This window comes from Sturnira hondurensis, unplaced genomic scaffold (genome assembly GCF_014824575.4).
Source record: "Sturnira hondurensis isolate 20B ecotype Veracruz unplaced genomic scaffold, ASM1482457v3 Scaffold0009733, whole genome shotgun sequence".
Taxonomy (NCBI): domain Eukaryota; kingdom Metazoa; phylum Chordata; class Mammalia; order Chiroptera; family Phyllostomidae; genus Sturnira; species Sturnira hondurensis.
The window spans coordinates 1347132-1369876 of NW_028082364.1; the positions used below are offsets into that span (position 1 = coordinate 1347132).

The window sequence follows — 22745 nt, forward strand, 5'->3', positions numbered from 1 at the left end:
GCAGGGGACCCCTGTTGGTGTCCTTTGCACAGGCCAGGTCAGGAGGTGGCAGTCGATTCCACCCCCTGCCACCCCCTTCATTCAGCAAAGCGCAGTCCGTGCCGAGGCGCCTCCCAACACAAAACCAAGATTCCCGCTCTCAAGGAGCTCACCCACTAGTTCAGAGACTGACAATAGACAATGCACATTTAAGGAAGTGAAATTCTAGATAAGAACCGTGTCTATAAACACAGTGGGGGTGGTGGGGGCTGGGTGAGAGGGGAGGGCCTGCAGGGGAGGGGTGCGGTTGCCACTGAAAACGAGCTGGTCCCCCTGCTGTGACTTGCCCACTAAGGTGGGGCTGGGTCACACCTCACGGCCCCCACCCGCAGGGCCCGGCTGGGCTCCGACTGGCTCCTGAGGCTGCTTTGATCCTGGAAGGACCTCCTGCTCTCCATGGAGTCACTTCTCACCAGCAGTATCTTCAGCGGCCAGGCTGGAGGCTAAGGAAGGAAACGCTCGACCGCAGCCCCAACAGCGGAGAAGCGGGGGGCTGAGAGAGCAGAGCGGGGGGCCTGCCCCTGCTGCTCACGGCAGCAATGGGGCTCTTAGGGCCCTCCTCCTCCTGTGGGCCCTGCAGGGTGCCTTCCCAGCCCCTGGGACCTGGCTGGGGAGCAAGTGGACCAGGTGGCCAGGCTGGAGGACAGGGCCGGAAGGCAGTGGCTACCTCTGTGTGCAAAGTTGTCCCCCACTCCCACACCCTGAAGGACCAAGTGACAGTGAGTGGCCGGAGGTGACTCATTCCTCCTCCTCCCCGCAAACCTCAGGCCTCACTCAGAACTAGGGACAGGGGTGGAGGGGGATGGGCAGCTGGTAGACACAGGTCTCTCTGCTTTGTCTCGTTCTAGGAATAAACAGGTTCAGGAAGAGGGGCCAAACCCTCTGGCAGGCAGTTGGGCCGTTGCCATCGGGCGGAGGGGGGGGGGGCCCTGCCATGACCTGGTTCCTGGCCCGCTGCATCCCCAACTCACTGCACAGGGGGGCCAGCAGGCCGGTCCGACTTCTCCGGCCAAGGCCTCCCCTGGTGATGTCAGAAACACAGAGGTGGAGTCCGCGCCCAAGGTCTGGCTGCAGCGTCCTGCCCCCGGGGCAGAACTCTCTCTCTGACCTCAGGCAGGGCATCGGCCCTTCGTGTGCATTTAAATATAAAAGTTATAATAAGCTTTTTTTTTTCATAAATAACCTCCCAGTGGGTGTCGGCAGGCTCAAACGCCTTCTCCACGGGCACACTCGGCTCCTGCTCAGCTGTGGATTGGCTTGGAGCTGCGCTCTCTCTGAGGGGACTCCGTTTCCCCATTTAAAAGAATTCGGGGTGTCTCTGGGAGAATGGCCTCCTCTGCCACCAGAGACAGCCCTTCTCACCAGGATCCGCATTCTGACCAAACCTGCTCAATGCTGATTTTTTTTTTTTTTTTTTTTTTTTTTATCGTGGGGGAAGGAAGCAGAGAGATTCAGAACAGTGTGATCTTGTTTCGGTCGGCTGCACAGAAATACAGCTTCCGCCCCCTAGCCCTTTAGCGTAATGGTCACAGACGATGCAGCTCCCTACACACAAGGGCCTGGAATGAGTAAGTATTGGCTATCGATATGCGTGAAGGACGGTACCAGGCAACTTGTGTGGGCCGCCTCCTTGAAAATCCCCAGGAGTCCGCCCATCCCCCCCCTGCATAGACCAGGAAGCCGAGGCTCAGACAGCAGAAGTGACGGCCCCAACATGCCACCTCGGGCAGGAGGCAGAGCCGGCCTTCGAACCTGGAACTCCCTGCTCCACAGCCCGTGCCTGTCTATTCTTTCATCCTCCCCCTTTTTCAGGACAGAATAATTAGTTTAAAATGCGGTATTGCGCTCACTGAAAATTTGCAGTAAATGATAAGAACAGCGCATCCTTTTCCCGTGCATTTTACTATTTCCCCCTCATTCCCTCTGACTTTCCTACTGACCCTTTGAGGTAGGTTTTCTCCGCAGTCTTTTCTCTCCTCTGGACTTTAATTCCACATGTCTTAGGCAGTTGAAAGTCCACTGCCGGAAGTTCCCTACAGTCCTCCGATGCTCCCTTCATTGTTCTATTTTAACTGTCCCGTGCGTTTCATTTCATTTCGGATGCTTGCTCTGGCTGTGTCTTCACATTTACGAGTATCTTCTTCCACAGAGTCTTACCTGCTGTTAATCCCACGTGGTGCACTTTTTATTCCCGGCAGTATAGTTTTTACCTCTAGAAGTGCTGCGCGGGGCCTTTTGTAGTTTTCATACTTCAGCTCCAGTTTTCGAACCTGGGGACTGCAGGGATACGACTCACGCCTACCACCTCTCCCGCCTGCGTCGTCGTGGGCCTGCTTTCCTGCCCGGGTTTTCCTCCTGGTTGTAGGTGGTACTTTTCTGCTCCTTTGCATACCGTTTCCTCTCGGATTAGACCCTCCATACTGGGAATCGTACTTGGTCGGGTGATGGGTGTTTCCGTGTTCCTGTAAATATTCCTGAGCTTTGTTTTGGAATGCATTCCCGTTACTTGGGGGCAGTTTAATTTTTTTTTCAGTCTTGCTTTTATGATTTGCCAGGTAGGGACAGGCATTATTTTAGACTAGGGCTAATCATTGCCCACTACTAAGGCAAGGTCTTTCTGTGCAGTGTCCCTGGTGACTGGGAATCTGACGTTTTTATAGTCTGCTTGGGAAAAACAGGCACCATTTCCAGCCCAGTGGTAGACACCATCTCCTCCAACGTTGGGGGGTCCTTTCAGAGGGTCTCCTTACCTTCCTGCCCCGATCACAGCTCTGCGGAACAGGCCCCCTTGCGGTTCTCCGGGACATTCTCCCAGCGCAGCTCCCTCATCTGTTCAACGCACCAGACTCTACCTGGGCCCCCTGCCTTCTGGGCCATGGCCTGGAGACCCTCTCAGAGTGGCGAGCAGTCACACAAATGGCCACGTGGTCTTCCTTCTCTCATTATCTGATGCCCAATGTCTTGAAAACAGCGGCTTCGTATATTTTATCTGCTTATACGGTGACTTCAGACAGGAGGGTAAATCTGGTCTCATTACCTCTTGTTGGGCAGAAAGCCAAAGTCTCCATGCATGTGACAGAAATGGTTAAAGCAGGTAGGGAGTGGCGGGGACCACAGTGAACTGGTTGGCACAAACACCATCCAGATAGAGCATTATTACACACTTGGGGTCACCTGACCGTGCCCCACAGTATCCTATGAGCTCTGGATCACACACTCTTCAGTTTGCATCTAGAGAAGCCGGGTTTCATGAAATAGTCTTTGGTTTTAAAACACTGCGTGGATCAAACCTAACGCGTCTGCAGGCAGGCTTACCCCCCCGCAGCCCGTTCTGACCCCGATGTGTTGAGTTCTCTCCTTTAGACAGAGCTGTGGTATTTCTTTCCGAGAGCACCTCATTTCTGCAAACAAAGGAATATTCCAAGTCTGCACAGTCCAATACGGAAGGCACCAATTCCACGTGGCCATCAGCTTTGGGAATGTGGCTCGTATCTGAGGAACTGAATTTTTCGCGTAATTTATTTTCTGTTTTTCTTTACTTTATATATATATTTTTTACTGCTGCTCAGGTACAGTTGTCTGCCTTTTCCCACCCCCACCCCCCAACTAGAATTTTTCACTTAATTTCAGTTCACACAGCTATATGTAGTCAGAGAAAACCACCAGGAAGAATAAGCATTCTTTAACAACTGCCCCTGGAAACAGGCACACCAAAAGCAAATCTTTATCCTTTTTATCCCTGTCCACCCTTTCAGATGCAGAAAACCCGAGAGTCCTATTTCCCACAATTTTCTCCTTTACCGGCCCTACGTACTCAGAGATCTCCCGGCCTCCTAGTCCCTAACCCTGCTTCCCTTCCATTATGAGGAGCTCCAAGGCCCTCGGAGCAGGAGAAAAAACCTCAGAAAATGTCCAGAGCACAGGTCTCAAACTGGGGTCCCCCAGACAAAACCTAGCCATAGATATATTCGCTCGGGCTCCCACAGTATTTAACAACATCCGAGGCAATGTTTAAAAGTTGACGTACGTCACATAAGACCAGTGTATCCAGCTCCTTTTGGTAAATTCAGGGAAGGAGCACCCTTGAGTCCACATTGACGAGAGTAGCAACTGCTCTCTGTGGGTGGCGAATATAATTCAGATTTGCCCCAGTCTCCATCATGCCCTATTGTTCGTCGGCAAGAAGGTTTCGTGTTGGTCACCCCTTTGACCACCCTAATTGTGCTATTATTTTTCTTGCCGTGGAGAAATATTTCTCCATACCCGTGTTTTAGTCCAAGGTGGTCAAATGAAAGAAAAAAAATCAGCTGGGCTTCGTATTTTTCAACCTGGCCCATCCTGCACACTTGTGTCACCTGCCTGGCTCCCGGAAGCATTTGAGGATGCGGGACCTTCACCAGAGGGTGGGGAACAGATAGCACGCTAGGAGCGCCCATCTTCCCATTCAGCACCCAGGCCGGACGCCAGCGACGGATCGCACCCCCGATAGCCACTGCCGAGCAGTCAGTGTTGACGGACACTGTGATGTGCCCTCCTTCACATGTCCGACTCCCTCATTTTACTGAGCTCGAAACTTAAGCAATCTCTGAGGCAGCGATGACACCACCATGAAACCTCAGGTCACTTGACTCTGGAGGTATTTTCAGAGGCCCCAGCCACCCCACTGGGGAGGGAGGAAACGAGAACATGGTCGGGAGCTGGGCTTGTCTTTGGCTAGAGCAGTGGGCACGCCAGCAACGCTGGATCTGTGACTTCCTTTTCCCAACTCATCATGAAACTTCTCTTCCCCGCACTTTGCACTTGACTTCACTCTTCCTGCTCGCTTTCCTGTTTCAAACCGACACTGATAGATCACTGACTCAGCTCCCCATCCCAACCTCTGTTCCCCAAACCAGGAGTCAGGGGCAGTACTTACGGCACCCGGAGCTTAGGGAACTTCTGGATGTCGTTTTCTGTCAGGTTCTGAAAGGAAGAAAGACACCAGCAGGTTACAACCCACAGGCAGGGCTCTAGGCCAGGGGAGTAGAGTCTGGTGTGAAACAATAGGGAGTGGTGGGGACTGCAGCATGCTGCAGAGTGCACCCGGCCCACTCACGCAACGTGCGCAGCTTCTAGACGTTGTATAAAAGCCTGCGGGCCTGGTATCGCCAGATCTACTTTTTCAAACGGAATACCAACATGTGAATTTCAGGGGGAATTTCCTGAGTTCTAGATTATCGGCAAATAATTTTAACTTAAGCAATGGGAGGGCTAAATTGTAGGACCAAACAGAACTTGTTTTGCAGGCTAAATCTGGCATGTTATGACCTCGTCCCGCCCGAGGCCCTCACCAGAGACTCCGGGGCTCCTGGGTCTTTGTCTGTGCTGAGCAGCAATGGGAAGCCAGCGGGGGAGGGGGGCCTATACCCTAAATCCACCATCACAGCCCGAAGCCTCTTTCACCAGGCTTACCGATAGAATTTTCTAGATTGGGGGATGCAGTAAAGAGCCTCTCCTGAGGGAACCAAGAAGGCAAAGGCGAAGGAAATCATATTTGTGAAGAACCGACGCTGGGTGTCTGCCTTACAATCAGTCCCTCGATTAATCTTCATACCAAGCCGGGAACGGAGCAACTACCAGCGTTCCCATTTCATAGATGTGAAAGCTGATGTTTGGGGTGCGAAGGGAATTTCAGCTTGGAGGTGATGGAGCTGGGGTTAGAACCCTGCTCTATGGCACCTGTGGTCAGTTTTCTTCCTATTAGCTTCCTTCCTCCCGTGTCTGAGCCCTTTGAGGGTTTGGGTATTGGAGGGGAAGGGGGTGAGAGAAGAAGATGCCTGCTAGGGCAGAGGGGGAGGGGGTGCCAAAGTTGGAGCCCGAAGAGAAGAGGGCGGGCTCGCTTTCTGTAGAACCCATGCCGAGCGGAAGAAGGGTCCCTGTTCAGGTTCTAACTGAGGCCAGAGGCCAGGTGGGAGCTCGGGAGTCAGGCAAGCTGGGTTTGAGTCTTGCTTCATTCACTTAGCAGGTCTCTGATTTGGGGCACACACGCAGCGTCTCTGAGCCTCAGGTTCCTTATCTGTAAAATGGGAATCATTCCAATAATAACGGCCACCTTTCAGGGGTCGTGAGGACTGACTGAGACGGTACATATTTTATGTGTTTGACACCATGTTGCACACAGCCCACAGAAGTGTGAAAAATGGGGGAGTTAGATGAGTAATTCTACCCCCGGGGGAGGGAGCAGCTGGGGGCTGGCTGGCGCTCGGAGGTTAGTGTCTGGGCTGAGAGACACCTGGGGGGTTTCCTGCTGCCCCCGGAAGGGGCTAGCGTGCCGCCCTTGGAGCCCCCGTGGTGCAGGCACAGGAGCATGGTGGCCCTGGGTGCGGCAGACTCATCCGGCCCTGTTCTTAGGAGCAGCGACCAACTCAGTCCTCAGACCACGCAGCAGGGCTCGGGTGCGCATCTGCCAAGAGTCCCGAGAAGAGCAGGCTTTGGGTCAAGCTTCTAAACTTCCTTTTCTTTTTGTAAACATCGCTGAGCAGTGGCATCTCCTCCATCCAAGCCTTCCACCCCCTCCCAGGGACCCTCTGAGACTCCTGTCCGGAGGGTGGCAGGAGGAGTGGAAGGCTTTCTGGGAGGTGCCAAAGGGGTGAGAGCTGAGGACAGGGCGGCCGGCCCCCACCTTCGGTTTTGCTGCACTGGGGACATAAATGAGGGAATTGCAGGAAGAGAGTGAAGGAGAAGGTGGCCATGACCATGGCTGGAGGCACAGAGCAGCAGGAGTTTAGGGGAGAGCAAGCCCCTTAGATCAGGGACAAGAACTGAGAGGAAAGATGAGAGACGCGTTATAGGGAGCTCTGCTGTGTGATGGGACCCCTCCTCCACCGCCTTTAAAAACCTTCCTCGAACTCGGAGCTGCCTGTGCGATGACTCGGAGTTACACCTGTGGCACTGCAGGGACATAACTCTGTGCTGAGTGCGTCCTCCAGATGGGCACGGGGGGGTGGGAAAGCTGCACACCGGCCCCGCAGGGAAAGGCGATGTGGCTGAAGCAACACTCCTGCTTGGACACCGGATACCCATTCTCTCTTCCTTCCTTTCCTGACAGGACTTGGGATTTTGCTCAGAGCAGCGAAGGTGCCCCATTCAAAACACATAATACCCTGCCGGGGGCATCCAACCCACGGTCTGTGGGCCACACGAAGCCCAGAATGGCTAGGAATGCAGCCCAACACAAAATTGTGAATTTACTTAAATCCTTTTTTTTGCAGGGGGGCTCATCAGTTTTCATTACTGTTTGTGTCCCTAATGTGTGGCCCAAGACAACTCTTCTTCTTCCAGTGTAGCCTGGAGATGCCAAAAAGTGGACACCCCTGCTAGGCTTTCTCGGAGAGGTCACAGGACTGGCTGTGACCAGTGAGCTATAATTGAGTTCTAGTGGACAGAGCTTCCGGGGGTTACTGCTTTCCCCCAAACAAGGGAAGGCGAGGTCTTCCCCATGCGCTTTCACGCCTTTTACTCTTTGCCCTTCCCCGCTTCCTCCTGCCTGGAATGCAGATGTGATGCCCGAGGATGGAGTAGCCATCTTGCAACCACTAGGACGGAAGGAAGCCACGGGCTTTTTCCATAAGCTGGACGGAGCCTAGGTTCTCCACGACTTCCTTTGGCAGCTCACCAGCTACAAGCACCCGCCTCTAGATTTCTTATCACTTGGGAAAGATAGACCCCCATGTGGTTAGGGTTCTGTCGCACGCACCACACGCCTTCCTGGTACATTTCCTCCTTTTCTTCAACCTTCTGGAAGCGGAGCAGCCCTGTTGCCCATAAGAAAAGGTCTCGCCCTTCTTACTAGAAACCAAAATGGTAGGGAGACAAATTCAAGGGGCCCACTAGCTCCTATGCTGCAGAAGAAGAAGGAACAGAGAGGGGAGGGAGCGAGGGAGGGGAAAAGACCAGGGCCTTCCACTTTTGCTCTCGACAGCAGAATGGTCCTGGATACTATAAAGCTGGCAGGAATGCTGGACAGGAGGTTAGAGCTCATGTCAGAGCTCACAATGTATCCAGGGGGCGGGTTTCAGCAGAGGCTGGGGCAGGCGCTGGGCTCTGCTCCCTGTTCCCCTGGCTCTGAGGCCTCTCTCTCCGCTCCCCCATTTACTCAATGATCGGGATACGAGGCATGTCTGCCGAGCCCCAGATATGGGAGCAGAGGAGACAAAGTGGCCCAGATACCATTTCTCAACCCAGGAAACAGCCCTGCCCCAACAGGCCTGAAACGCACATGGCAAGTGCCAGGGGGGACCCACAGGCCCTGGAGGGAGGACAACCCAGTTCAGTGGGCTCAGTCAACAGAGGACGGAGCTAGGGGAGGTTCAGAGAGGACAAGCACTCCTTCCAGGTGAGGCAGGGCATCAGGGCTGCAACCCGGGACCTTCCTCAAAGACGCCCCCCCTTCCTCCTTGCCCCAGAAAGCCTTCGTTCTCAGTGCTACAGGCACCAGAAGGAAACATTCAGATTGGGCAGCAATTCACAAGAACAACACCCCCAATGAAACTCCAGAAATTTGACGGGTGCAGAGCTCAGACTGAAGAAGCGGCATTGTTAACGACTCACGCAGTGTTAGGCTATATCAAAGGTGTGCTCGAGTCCAATTACGAGGCGTGAGACTGAGAACAAGTCACGTTATGCTGTTCCTCAATTGCAGACGAGGGGGTTGGAGCCCAAAGGGCCCTTTCTGCCCTAAAATAAGCTCCTGGGAGGCAGAAACCACATCTTAATCACCTCCACATCCCAAGCACATAGAATGGCATGGTGTTGGCTGAAAGGAAGTCAAGAAAATGCTTGTCAAGGGAATGGGTGGGTCCACAAATGACTGATGTGCATGGAACCACAAATAAACTTGTCCAATTTGGCACATGAAATCAAACTAGTGTCATTCAGACCCACAGGGACACAGGTCTGGTCTCAGCATGAGACTTGAGAGACGCCCAACAAGGGGCAAATGACTATAGATGGTAATGAGCTTACCATCCCTGAAGGGATTCAAGTAGATGTGGGTGGCAGGGATACAACACAGGAAATGGGTTGGTGTGCCGGGTAGAAAGCTAGCGCGCATGACTCCTCTGGCCCCTTCCAACCCTGGAGTCTCATGGCCCAATTGCCTAGACCTTGTAGGGAAACACAGGTTAGCTTGCTCTTCTCATTCCCAATCCAAATCAGACACATCTATCCCATGAGACCTCTGAGGTCTTGTCTCAAGAGTAAAGCAGCGTGCCCAGAAGAGACAGATTTGTGTGGTCAGGGTCTGCCTCTGTCTCATGGGCAAAGGTGTCGTTTCACGGGAAACGCCCAGACCACATCCCCAGACAGTGGCTAGTGCTTCTATTGCCCCCATTGGAATGGCATGCCTTCTATCGGGTGGCTAATCCGGAACAGACGCCTGTATCTTAGTCTACACTTTCTGAAATGGTTTGCAACGTCAGGGAGTGGAAAGGGCCATCCTGCAGGTGTTTGATTGGCACAACACCAACTCGGTGAATGTAGTAGCAAGAAACAGAAATGTAACTGGAATAGTGAGGGGGAGTCTGCTCTTCACTCCGCTCCATGAGCACGAACCCCAGAATGAGAGGCAGGAAAAGAGAATCTCCGGTCCTCGTTGGTGGTCTCTTTCCCCCTTGGACTTGTCCAAGTGTGAGTGGATTGCGAATAGATGTTCAAGGGGCGTGTGGGGGAGAGGGGTGGTTTCACTGACACTTGGGTTTCTCCTTTACACTTGGACTTGGGACTGTGCCTCGGTACCGGCGCCTTTCTGGCAGGTGTCCTGCGCGGAGGGATCCTGAGAAGTGAGGAGAGAGGTAGGAAACCTCGGAAGGAGGCCAAGGGCGCGGTTTAGATCCTGCAGACAGGCGTTGACCCTGGGCATCCTCAGGGACAGGGCAGCCCAGCTGGCCCTGCAGCCATTGGCTAAGGGGCGGAACAGCTTCGGTCCCCACGCGTTGGACTGGAGGCACTTACCAAAAAACGGGGCCCGTCGATGTGATGCCTCTTCACGGCCTTTTCACAGTCCTTGTAGTTCAGCTGCAACGGGGAGAGGAAGGCGCTGTAAGTGGCGGCAGGCCCATGCCGTTGGTCGCCCCCCCTCGCCTGCCCCCGAAAGGTAGCAATTTGTGGTACTTGTGGCTAGCCAGACTCCCCGGTCCCTCCCCTGTCTAACGGAGGGGCCGGCCCCTCCCTCAGCCCCAGCTTTCACTAATCCCTTGGGACTCTCTGAAATGGAGAACTTGCCCCGGTCCACAGCCTCGGGGCCAACCCCAGCAGAAAGAGAGTGCCTTCGGGGCTACACAGACAAGTACAGAGGAGCAGAAAGAAGAACCTAAGTAGCACCTATTGTCTCGCCTCCCAAAGGCAGCCTCGGTGAACAGGGCGGTGTGTTCCCGTCCACAGTTTTACTCAAAGCATATTGCTAAACACCATTGACATCATCATTGATATTCGATCTCGTTAACCTGACTTTGTCTCCGAAAATTACCTTGAAGGGATCATCTAAGCACTGCCTCCTGTTATTGCACACTTACTATAAACAGGAGTTTAACTGTTCCCTTATTGCTAGCTAGACATTTAGGTGGTTCACCAAGCTGCCGCTCCAGTAATGAGAATGGCAACTACTGGAAAGGACCGGACACTCATTCCCGGGCAGGTGCCGCTCCGACCAGTTAAACCAACAAAACTCATTGCATCCTGACATATTTCAGAGGGAGAGGCAAAGGCTCGGGGAGTCAAGTAAATGGCATGAGGTTCCACGGGTGGTAGGTGACGGAGATGACAACCGGGTTTCAGCCGAGGCTTTCATGTCCCTGTCAGGAGCGACCCCTTTTATTTGTTAATGACATTATAGCTGACATGCCGTCAGTACAGGGGGACAAGGTGAAGTGCAGCTTATTACACCATCCAGATCAAAACCTGGGACCCCACAGACATTCTTTCGCAGTCTTGTTTTCTTCTGCTTGACATAGTTGTTTAAGTTCCATTCTCAGGATGCAGTTACAGGATCAGCAAGGATCGTCCTTTGGAGGGGCTTGGTTGCCTTCCCGAAGAGTCACGTCCATCGACAGTCCCGTCAGGTGTCTTCCGCAGCATTCCAGTTTGCATTGGAAATGTCTCTGATTTGAAGTTGGAGGATGGCGTGTTTGAGGTTCAGTGTTTGTCCCCGAGAGTCCTAAGCCCCCCTCACTGGTGTTGGGTCTCCCAGCTTGTGGCGGCCTCCTTCGGGTGCACATTGAAAAGCAGGGCCTTTTCTGATGGCCAGTGGGACTACAGCGGAAGCACAACCGTGGTAACCCCTTGGCTGGAAAGGGCAGGACAAGGGTTGGAGAGCTCAGAAAGAGCTAGTTTAGAGGGCAAGGTGGGAAACAAGCTGCGTCCGAGCAACCCTGGGCATCCCTCTTATCTGCGTGCTCTGGGCTGTACGTGCTTCTTGGAATAGTCAACTGCCTTTTGTGCGTCATTTTCATTGTCATCATTATCAGGCAAATCTCTGGGCGTGCAGGGTGCCGGCTTCAACTCTAGACAGACCGACGGACCAATAGCCCTGTAGTCTGGGGCCTGCCCGGGATCTGATTCTGATCCAACAATATCTGGGCTTAGCACCTCGTTTGGGTGGGCACTGGTCTAAAGCAGGTACCTGGTGTGGCGGATGGGACAGCCGAGGCCCCGAGAGGCCCGAAGCCTGAGGCCCACCGTCACACAGTGAACTGGGAACACAGCTGGGATGAGAACTTTTGGCTCCGAGCAGAGAGAGCCCTGTCCAGTGCATGGCCCAGAGATGCTCTCTGGCCAAGTTGAAAGGTACTGGAGGGTGAAAGACAAACAAAACAGGACGGAAGTCCTCCTGGGGCTTCCGTCCCAGACAGAGGATGTGCTCAGCGGAGCTGAGGCGGTGAGGAGACCTGCCGAGCTGCTGGGGGTCCGGCGACTAGAGCAGGAAAAAGGGAAGCTCAAACGGAAATTGCCCCTCTCACGTGTCACACACATTCCTTCCTTGAGTTCCCCCAACCACCCCACAAGGCTCGTTACTGCTGGTGTCCTTGTTTTACTGACGAGGCACTGAGAGGTCAAGTAACCAAGGCAACATCACCAAGCTAGCAGGTGGCACAGCCAGGATTCAGACCGGGGTGTGTCTGACACCCCCCCAAGCTGGCTGGGGAGGTGTTTCCAGGGAGGGCCTGACAGCCCCGCTTCATTAGAAATCGCACCTGCCAATCAATCTTGTAAATAGGAGATGCCATGGCTAGGATCCATCCCCAAATAACTCACTTGGTAACTTCTCTCTGGGGGACTGCGGTGCTCAGCCTTTGAAGGCTTATTTGGAAGGTTTATCTGAGTCTCTGTCGGCGGGGGAGGCAGGGGGGATCTTCCAGATCACAGATGCACCTCAGTCTCCTTGTTTCCACCTTCGGTCCTCTTGTGCTGGGAGGGGGAGCCTGTTCGAGTGCTGAGGACTTGTCCCAGGGTTCGGGGTTTCCAAGAAGAAAGAGCTCCCTTCGCCCAGCTCAGGCAGCGACCCCTCCCCCTGCACCATCCCTGACCTGTAGCCCACCTCCCTGTGCTAAGGAAGCATGACTCGTGGATTCTCCTGTCACTGGGCCGGGCCGGGCCGTGCGTTCCCCTTTTCACATTGCGGATGGAGCCTGTCTGGGCCTCCCAGCCCGTGCCCTGGTTTCCCGTTCCTCATTCTCGATTCTTCTCCCCCTTTCTGTATGGAGCTAACATGCCACTTGATAGCATCTGGACAGATTTCACCAGTCGCCCTCCGTTCATTTGGACTCTGTTTAAGAAAAGTAGTTAGAAATACGCTTGGAGAGTCAGGTGTCCCGGCCCTCTTTGCACCTGTAACGTGGAGACCCGCGTTTACGCTGACCTTTCAGAGGGAAAAGGAATGGAAACGAGATGCATGCACAGTGGTGCAGAACAGGGTCTCTGGGCTCAGCCTCCATCCTGCCACACCTGGTCCAGCACCTTCATACGTTTCTTCTTTACGTTGGGGAAGGACAGCTGTGACAGTCAATGCGTTGGTCCCTCAAAGACCTCGGGTTTGGCTCCGTGCCCCAGGCAGCCCGTTCTACCCCCAGGAAAAGCAAAGCGTTGAGCTTACATGGTCTCTAAGGCCTTGACTTTAAACTCTCATCTGTGTGATGGTCGGGAGTACCAATGGACTAGGGTGCCAGCCTCCTCAGATGGGTCAAAGGTCCCCCACAAGATACCGTACCCCTTGCACAGGGACAGAGGGTCCCTAACTCAGTCACACGGCTTGAGATCTGCCCAAGCGGCTATGCAACCTGGGGCCCACCCAGCAGATGACCAAGCAAGGGGGTCTTTGAGCATCCCCAAGGCTGGAAGGGTCGGACACCAACATTCTGGTCTCAGCTCTGCTGCAGCTCGGCCGCCGACCTTGCCTGGCTCAGGCGCAGAATCTGCAGGAGACAGCTTCCCCGGCCATAACCTGGTCTCGTTCCAGTTTTTGGACCTGCCTCTCAACACTCTCATAAAGCTCCGAGGAGACCCTGTCCCACACAAGGGCTTGAGGAACCCTCTTTCCAGGTCACCAGCTATGACAGCCCAGGCGCTGCCTTCAGCATGGCTCATCATAGCCTTCTCCACCCTCCCACCCTGCCTGTCCTTTGCCCCACGCCCAGGACCCCATTCCTCTCTCTCTAATGAGTAGCCTTGGTCACAGTTATAGCAGTTCCACATCTCAGAGCATGAACTTTGACACCAGACAGGTGACTGGAATCCGGCCTCTGTCACATGTAGTCCCCAGGGCTTTGGGCCACGTAATCTGCCTGAGCTTGTTCCGCAGCTGAGCCAAGGGGGCAGACAGTGTTAAGCTGGAGCGTGTTAAACGGGCCGGTGCCTGGAGAGTACAACGCAGGCCCTGGCTCATAGTGGGAGCCTTCCTTCTCCCGAGATCTCATCGCGCAAGCACTCAGTGGTGCAGATAGATCCGCAAGGCCCTCGCCGGGCGGGTGAGGTTGCTGCAAGGGTGGACGGTCACTGCCATCCTTTATGCCTCTCCTATCCGCCTGGACTCCACCTTCAAGCCTCCGTCCAGCCCGCCGAGGGCACTGCCAGCCCCCCCACCACCAAAGAGCAAGGCTCACCTTCCTGAAATACTCTGCGAGGCTGTCGGGGTCCCAGGTCAGGACCTCTGAGCGGAAGGGTACATTCCTCAATGCCATGGCTGCTCTCCTGGGAGGAAACTCACAAGCTGAGCGTGGGTGTAGCGCCCATGGACAGAAAGCCCCAGACCCAGAACAGGGAGGCGTCCTCGGCTCTTCCAACTCCCGGTGACCCCCCGGAACGGCCTTGTGGGAGCCAACGTCCTTTCTGCTGCAGCCAGATCCCAGAAAGCAACGCTTCCTCTGCAAGCAAATATGGTCTCTTCTCAGAAAACGACTCAGCAAGTTTCCTTTACCACTTCCTCTGCTGGGCTCTAAATAAGTAAACAAGGAAGCTCAGTGCCAGCCGCTGGAGAGCCAGAGAGAGCCAGCGGCTTGGTAATTCCCCACCGCTGCGGCCACTCCCGCGCAGTGGGGGTGGCGCTGAAGGGGAGCTGGACTCCGGTGGGAGTCCGAGCGCATTTCCGTTGCAAGTCCTGGCACCCGTGCGTCTACACCACGTTCCTGATTGGCTGGGTCTCTGCAGATCAAAATCTGTTTTGACAGTTGACCTAAAATGTAGATAGTCGCCCACATCAGTGAATTGCTGGGGGACGGAGCAGGGCCTGAGTGTGTTCTCCAACCATCCCTCAGGCTTGCTCTCAAGGACGATGTTGAGATTCTTTCAGCCGCCTCCTTAGAGTTATTACCAGAGGATTCTCCGTGAGTGAGTGAGTCAGTCAGTCAGCCAGGCACCCAGGGCGGAGGAAAGGGATGCGCCGGGCGGAACGGACTTAATTTCTCGCAGGATGGTTCCCATGCCATGGGACACTGGCCAGGCCCGAAGAGCTAGGGAGCTCAGCCTTCCTATCTGTAAAATAGGGAAGCAGCGGGCTTGCTTCCCAGGCACCTAAAACGTGCGTGTGTTTAACGAAACACACTTGAAGGAAAAAATGCAAAGAAAACAAATGATCGGGATGGATGCCACCACACAGTCCGTTTCCTGCATAAGTCCTCCCTATACTCTATGTGAAGCACGTGTTCCTGGGAGCGGCCTCGAGACAGGGATGGGTCCTGCTGTTTCCTCAGTCGGCCGCAGACCCTGTGCACTCCTTGGAGTCTGAGCGCGCTTCATCAGCAAGTGTATCTACTCTGCACTGCGGCCTCTGAACACGAGTTCACGGCTTCATCCAGTGATCTGCGCACACACACACAGACAGCAGCGGGCTCTGACACTTTAGGAATGGACTGGGCTCTGCTGCACGTTCTTCTTCTTCTTTTTTTAAAGATTGTATTTGTTTATTTTTAGAGAGAGGCAGAGGAAGGGAGAAAGAAAGGGAGAAAAACATCAACGTCTGGTTGTCTCTTCCACACCCCTCACTGGGGACCTGGCCTGCAACCCAGGCATGTGCCCCAACTGGGAATCAAACCGGTGAGGGGAATTTGATTCCTGTGCAAAAAGCCCTTTGGTTTGCAGGCCGGCACTCAATCCACTGAGCCACACCAGCCAGGGCTCCATTGCACTTTCTGATGGATGCTATGTTGACCCTGAGGTAGTGCCATCCCCAAGCTTTTCCAAGGGGAACTTTGGCCATGCCCTGTCCCCACCGTCACTGTCATGCAGCAGCCTGGCCAGGGCTGGATCATGTGGCGCTTCAGTGAGATCTGCATTTTACCCCAGGCAGCACCTTCACGGAAGTGGTCCGTGGACCTGAGCTGGCATCGTTCTGCCCTGCACCAGGTGCTGGGGCATCTGTGGAGGCAGCCCAGGCTGAGTGGTCCTCGCAGGGCCTGGGCCTTGGGGCTCTCAGGGACTGACCGTGCTCTCCCAGAGCCCCGCCCCTGGCGAGAGAGGTCACTTCATTTTTCACATCGCCAGAAGAGCAGCTAGTGATTAAATAATAATTAATAATAATAATAATAATAATAATGAAGAAGAAGAAGCCATTTGAAAGAGAAAGAGAGAGAGAAGTTACTTCCAAGTGATTGAAGTGGTGGAAGCTGTAGCTGGGAGCTGAGCGGGGCCTCAGAAGGTGGTGCAGAGGGAGGCATTCTGGGGGTGTGTGTGTGTGTGTGTATGTGTTGGGGTGTACTTCATGAGCAAGTAAAACATTTCATACCTGCTGAAAGGAACCTCCAAGATCATCCCTTAAAACAGAAACACGTTTTTAAATGTTGTTCACTCCCCACTCGGAAGAGTCAAAATCTGCCAAAGTTGGAGTTAAATATAGTTAAATACTGGATAGAGTTAAATATAGTTAAATGCTAGTATGTAACTACAGTTAAATACTCTCCCCGAATACTAGGCATGGGGAGGAGAATTACTTAACAAATGTGGCCAAGACGGACGACCCATGGGGCCCATTTAGAAGAGGGACACAGCCATCAGGAAACCTGGTGACACTGAGAACGACGATAAGAATCCTCACAGATGTAACACACAGCGTCCTCCCTATGCGCCTGGGGGTGGCGGTGGCCAGGAGGGGCACGGGCTCCGAGCTACTTATCTTGTTTGGTTGCCAGTGCCATTGCGGTTCCTTTGCAGGAGGGAGGACTGAGGCTCAGAGAGGGAGCGCTCCTTGCCACCGACTCTCTCGGAGTCTAGCGTCCTTTCCGTGTCACCTAGGCTCTGAGATGTGACACGAATTGCCCAAGCTGGAGGAGGGATTCGAACTCACCTCTGTCCCTGGGGCCTGTGTGGTTTCCACTCTGTCCACCTGCCCTCCATGGAGAGCAAGTGAGGTGGTCAGTATGGACAAGTTTCCTAGGGCGGGCAGGTGACCCCAGGGGAAGCTGGTTGCTTCAGGCGCCGAGTCTGTCCTCTTCCTGTCCTTGGGGTTTCCCCGGTGCTCACGGGTTTCACATCTCCTGACCTGGCCAGAGGCTTCCAGGAGCCACAGAGGCAGGGCTAGTCAGCCCTGGTGAAGAGAGGACCAGGGTGACCCTGCGCAGGCCAGCTCACTGGCCCAGCCTTGGGCTGCACACCTGTAAAATGGGCAGTGACAATAAGCCTCTGGGGAGAGATGAGATGCTGCAGTGTGAAGGCCAGGCCAACTCACACCAATCCTCTGAAGAGCATCACTCTTGGCCTTGAGCATGAAGCAGAGCTGAGTGGGGAGCTGCCTAGCACAGTGATGTCAAGCCAGGGCCTGGTGGGACCCTCCTGGGGTGACCCTCCCCCATCTTTCTATCTCCCAGCCAGATGAAGAAACCCAAAACTCACAAAGGAGCCCATTGGGAGGTTAGCAGAAGCCTTCTCGGGCTTAGTCATCTGTAGTTCAGGTTGGAACGAGGTCAAATCGTCCCTGAGCACAGTGAGAAGAGCATCGTTCGAGGAGACCAGCGTGCGGCTCACGGAATGGGAATCTTAAAAGCGCATCACGGCCTGTGGACCAAAAAGCAAAACCTGCAGGGAGTGGTAAGTTGGGTTTTTCAATATTAAGGATAAAAATAGGTGTAAGAGCAGCATACTGCAACCCAGAGAGGGATCACCCCAAATATCCTTCATGCCCCACCCCACCCCACCCAGACTTGAGGGTCCCTCTGTTTCCTGCTAACACACAGCAGATTCAGGTGGGCAGTGGAGGGAGCTGCCTGCTTCACAGCTAATGTTAGAGGTGAGAAAAATAAGCTGTTCATTAGAAGAGATTCGGGGGTCTCAGCTTCTGTGTGTGCAGCCGGGGGGAGGAGGTGTCTGTCACTTAGGGACCAGGAGAGAAAGGAGAAGGGGGACTTTAGAGGGGAGAGTGGGTCGGCCTTCTTCGCTGAGGGACCTACGGAGTCAGGAGATAGGTGGGAGGATGTGCTACTTTGGATTTAATTTGAAAGAGGGTGTTTGCCGGTGGACAGTGAAAAAGGTGGAGGCGTGTGGCCCACAGAGGGCGCCACCTTGGGGCACTGCAGAGAATGCCTTGGCATTGCATTGCCCGGCCTCACCTCCACCGACATTTTATGCTAAGGTGCATTCCTATTGGACCTTTCCCTGGGCCTGGGTGGGTTTGCCTGCTGAGGGAAAAAGAACTGTCACCTTTGTGGGACGGGAGGACCATTTCTCCCCCTCCCCCCATTCTCTGAGGCTGGTGATGGAAGCACCCACCATCTGTGTGGAACCTTCTGGATGTCAAAGGGCCCTGTCCACTCGGGGGGTGGGGGAGCGCAGCCAGGAGGGTGCCCTGGCCAGCTGCACACACCAGCAGCCATACGCTAAGGCACAGAATTTGGTGGCACCGCCTCAGAACGGCTACACGGGGAGGGTCAGGGCAGCCGTGGAGCACCCCTGTCCTAACCAGCACCCCTGGAAGCTGGGGCCTGGGAGGTGGGGGTGGGGATTGTGCAAGCCACCTTGCACTGCCTTCTTGTCCTGGCCCAGCCTGGGCAGTACTCAACTCCCCCAGCCTGGGGCATGCACGACCAAAGCATGAACCAGCTGCCCCATGCGAGGCTACGAGGAGCAATATTTTCCACTTCCTCAGAGCTGACAATTTCATTTAAAAAAAAAAAAAGTATGTTTTTCATCCTCTCTTTGTGTTTCTTTCTCTGCTGTTTTAGCTGAGATACCTCACAAGTTCAATGGTGGGTGGGAGGAAGTGCTTATTTGGACTTCCTGTCAAGCCTCCCTTCCTTGTCTGCCCTATTTTTGACTTGGGCAGCCTATCCCCAGACAGCTCTGCTCGAAGGGAAACTCCCCGAGTGCCCGCAAGGGTGGGCGGGATGTGGGTAGGGGTCAGGAGCGGGAAGGCAGGCTCCTCAGCTTGACAGGAGAGGAAAAACCTTGCCCCCTCCTCCTCCCAGCAGGCTGGAGAAGCACAGAGAGAGGGGAGGCGGCAGGATAGGTGCAGAAAAGCAAAAACAATTTTACCTGCAGCCCAGCTGCATCTCCGAGGAAGAGCGGTGGGCCCGGGAAGCTTGTATGTCCCTGTGAGATGAGGCGGATTTGACCAGCAAGATTCTGAAATCTGACCAACAAGCCCAGCCACTCAGCATGGGTCCAGCCCTTTCTTCCTCTCAGCACGACTGACCATCCCAACAACCCTGCGAGTAGACAGCCTCGCTCCAATGTTACAGATGCCGAGAGACTGCCATTCACTGGCTCAGGTCCCCCCAGCTAGGGGACAGGGAGCAGGCAGGCCAACGCAGGGCCGGGTGGCTTTCCATCGGTTTCTGTCTGGGCTTGCCACTCGGTTCATGGTTGTTGGTCTGGGCTTCCTGCCTCACCTGTGGTCTTGGTGCCGGTGGCCTCCTCGCTCTTTGTGGAGCTCCTGATGTGGGCTGCATTGCCTGCCTGGAAAGTATCAGTGCCCTGCCCCACCCGGTTCTTATCTGACTTTCTGGACCTCCGACCCAGACGGAGTGCACCTCTCCACACACTGTCCTGGGAGCATCTTATCCTTCCTCCCCCTGCACGAGCGAGCATCAGAGCTTTCCGGGGAGCACGCTGCTGGATTCCTCACTGCGCATGAGCATCCGAGCTTTCCCAGTAGAGTGTCACTGGCAGAAAGATGGGGGTAGGGTCTGGGGAGAAGCGGATGCATCCAGAAACACGGCGTTTGTCTATGCAAGCCTTCCCGGAGGCCCCAAGGGTTTGGGGAAAATAAATGCTCGATTCGTGCACCATTTAATTTTATCATGTGATCCTTCTCACCACTCTTTGTGAAAGGGGATAGAGGTGTACATACCCATTTTACAGATCACAGAGAAAAGCTTGGGAGGGAAAAAAGTGCTTGTCCAGCGCCTCACAGAGAGTCAGAGGTGGAACATGCGATTTGAAACCAGGCCTGTCTGATACTAAGGCGCCTCTGAAAGATGCAGTTTCTGAGGACAGACACCAATATGTAGGTGATTAACCCACGCTTACCTAGAAAGGTTGTGCCACATTCACTGGGCTCTAAGAGAAAGAATATTTTTGCCTTCGAGTTTTCCTTAAATAACAATTCTTGGCTTGCATGTATTTTGCTCTTGATTTAAAAAAAAACAACAGGTTTGGCAATTCTAATGCTGGGTTCGTGGTGCAGGCTCATGGGTTGGATCCCTCGAATGTACCCCGCAAGTAGGCAGACACCCACTCTGGGCGATGGCCCAGCTAGGCCAGTCAGGCTGAGTGGGACGGGAGGTGGGTGTGGGGGAGAAGAGGCAGGCGAGGGAGGAGAGGAGCCCCCCCCCTCATTTCCTCCAGCCCCGGACCGTGTCCCTCTGCTATGGAGAACCGTACAGTAGTTGTCTGGCTTCTTCGGGGTCGCGTTCTCACAACCATCGCCTGGGATATGGAAATGCCCCTGTATCCTTCTAACGAGCTACCTATGACTCAGTTTGCAGGGTTCAGTGCTGTAGCTTGCAGCTTGCGTCTGTTTGGGCTGCATAGCAAAAAACACCACTGACCGGGGAGCTGATACACCACAGACATTGGTTTCTCTCCATTCTGGAAGCTGGACATCCTAGGTCGAGTGGCCAGCACGGTTGTTTCCTGATGATCATCCATGTCGTCAGCGAACGTGGAAGGGGCCCTGTGAAGGGCGCATCAGGACGGCAGACAGAGTTAGTCTGGGGCCATCGTGGGCAAGTGGGAACTCACAGGCACCCTGACCCCAGCGCTCACACATTTACCCTGGTGCCTTGGCCAGCCTCCTCCTGCCAGGTCTTGTCTGTCCCAGTGAAGCAGAATCCCCCACCCCGCCTCCTTACTTGCCCTGGCACATGGCCACTCTTTTAGCAAGAAACCGGAATCCCATTCGCCACAGACAGGAGCCCTAAGTGGAACTCAGGAGGGGGCACGTTGGAGCCCCCGGCCATGAGCCCAGTGGCTGCCAGTTCCCAGCTATTGGATAAGCTTCCTCGGAGCATCGCCTTATCCAGACCTTACAAGAACTGGGGGGCCTGCTTTATCTTGACCCGGGAAGGTTGGCAGGGTCATGGCCCTACATGTAATGTCTGAAAAGCCAAGAGAAAGTGCCAGGTTCTCACCCCTACCATTGTTTCTTGTTATCGGTTAGAGAGTTTCAGGCCCTCTGGCAAACCTTTACACCCCCAGGCTGCCAAGGTCACGATTTAGGAAGTCCCACCCGGGCCACATCGAGGCCAGAATTCCCCTGAGCTGTAGCGTTCTCGGTGAGAGGGCCTCTGTTCCTGTTTCACGGCTTCCAGTGTGAACCTGGGAACTCAGAGGGACTCAAGTCCATCCCGGAGACCAGCTGGAATGATCCTCCCGGTCCAGTTTTTCTGCCCAAGTCCAACCCCTCAAAAGACGACCACAGACAAATCTCTCTTTCCAAAGACAGAACCTGCGGAAGGCAAGGCTCGGACGCTGGAGTCCGAACCCACGCCTGCATCCCCCCTCCGCCTCACTCCAGCTGTGTGAGCGCGGGCAGTCTAGTCAACGTCCCTGTTTCGGTTTCCAGAGGGCGAAGAGGAAGGTTAAACAGAGCACCAACCTCACCACGTGGTTGGGAGACTCAGTGAAATAAAATTACGAGCACGAAGGCACGCCGTAGGTGGTAACCCATGCTGGCAATTTTCTTCACTGTCATGAGTATGTCTGACTCCTCCGTTCTTCCCCAGGACCAGCCTAGAGGAATGAGTGGTTCTCCCATTGCTGCAGGTTCCCTGGGTTGCATGTAACCCAGAGCTCCCCTCCCCCACACTTGGATGGGAACCAATTGCATATACTACTTTGTAACATTACTGAGGTAGACAGACAGCAAAAGCGGTGGAGTTGAGCTTCCTTATAAATTAAGAAAAGGAACTGTGAGCTCATAGGCTGATAAATCCAAGGAGCAATGCGAATGAAGCCAGCCTGCTAGGAAGAATAGTTAATCCAATGTGATGATAAACGGCATTAGTCAGGAAGATGATAAGGACCGGCGGGGACTGGGGCAAACAGGGAGCAGCTCAGTTCAAGCCGATTGTTGCCGTATTATAATAAGGGCTTCTAGTGCAGGAACGGGGCCCAATGGTGTCAGATATTTGCATACAAGTAGCTAGAAAGCTAGATTTTATACTTAAAAAAAAAAAGGCAGGGATGCCATCAATGTCGTAACCTAGAATCTGAATATGTTCGGTTACACGGCAAAAGGGAATTAATTGAGGTTCCTAATATTCTGGCCTTGAAACATGAAGACTACCCCGAAAGATCTGAGTGGGCCCAACGTAATCACAAGAGCCCTTAAAAATGGAAGAGGGAGGCAGAAAGCTCAGCAGGAGATGTGAAAATGGAAGAAAAGCTTGGAGAGATGCCATGTTGCTGGTTCCGGGGAGGAGGCTGCAAGCCAAGGAATCTGAGTGGCCTTGGGCAACCGCGGGGGGTGGGGGTGGGGGGGGAGGCAGGGAAGAGGATTCTCTCCTGGACCCGTCAGGAGGGAGGGCTGCCCTCTCCTGCAGCGCAGCGAGGCCTACATCGGGGTTTCAACCTCCAGAACTGGAAGGTCATGAATCTGTGGTGTTTCGAGTCACTTAGTGGTGATTTATTACAGCAGCAATGGAAGACGAATGTAGCCACTCACTTAAAAAAAAAAAAAAAAAGCCCAGTGAAGTCAAACAAACCACCCGCTGGCTGTGGAGTACCTGTGAGCCACTTCTGATTTAGAA

The 22745-nt window shown here is 54.2% G+C and overlaps 1 protein-coding gene across 2 annotated transcripts in view; it reads right to left on the bottom strand.

The window, feature by feature from the left end:
- The window catches only part of LCP2 (lymphocyte cytosolic protein 2), a 48256-nt gene extending 33666 nt beyond the window's left edge, over positions 1-14590 (bottom strand). Inside the window, exons 1-3 of one of the 2 annotated variants that reach the window (XM_037057748.1) lie at positions 14172-14590; positions 10030-10092; positions 4955-5001 (exon numbers count right to left, since the gene is read on the bottom strand). In XM_037057748.1, coding sequence (XP_036913643.1) covers positions 4955-5001; positions 10030-10092; positions 14172-14249 — 188 coding nt within the window. In that variant the 5' untranslated portion in view covers positions 14250-14590. The remainder of the gene's footprint in view (positions 1-4954; positions 5002-10029; positions 10093-14171) is intronic. The other variant, XM_037057747.1, reaches the window with a different exon arrangement.
- Positions 14591-22745: the final 8155 nt, after the last annotated feature.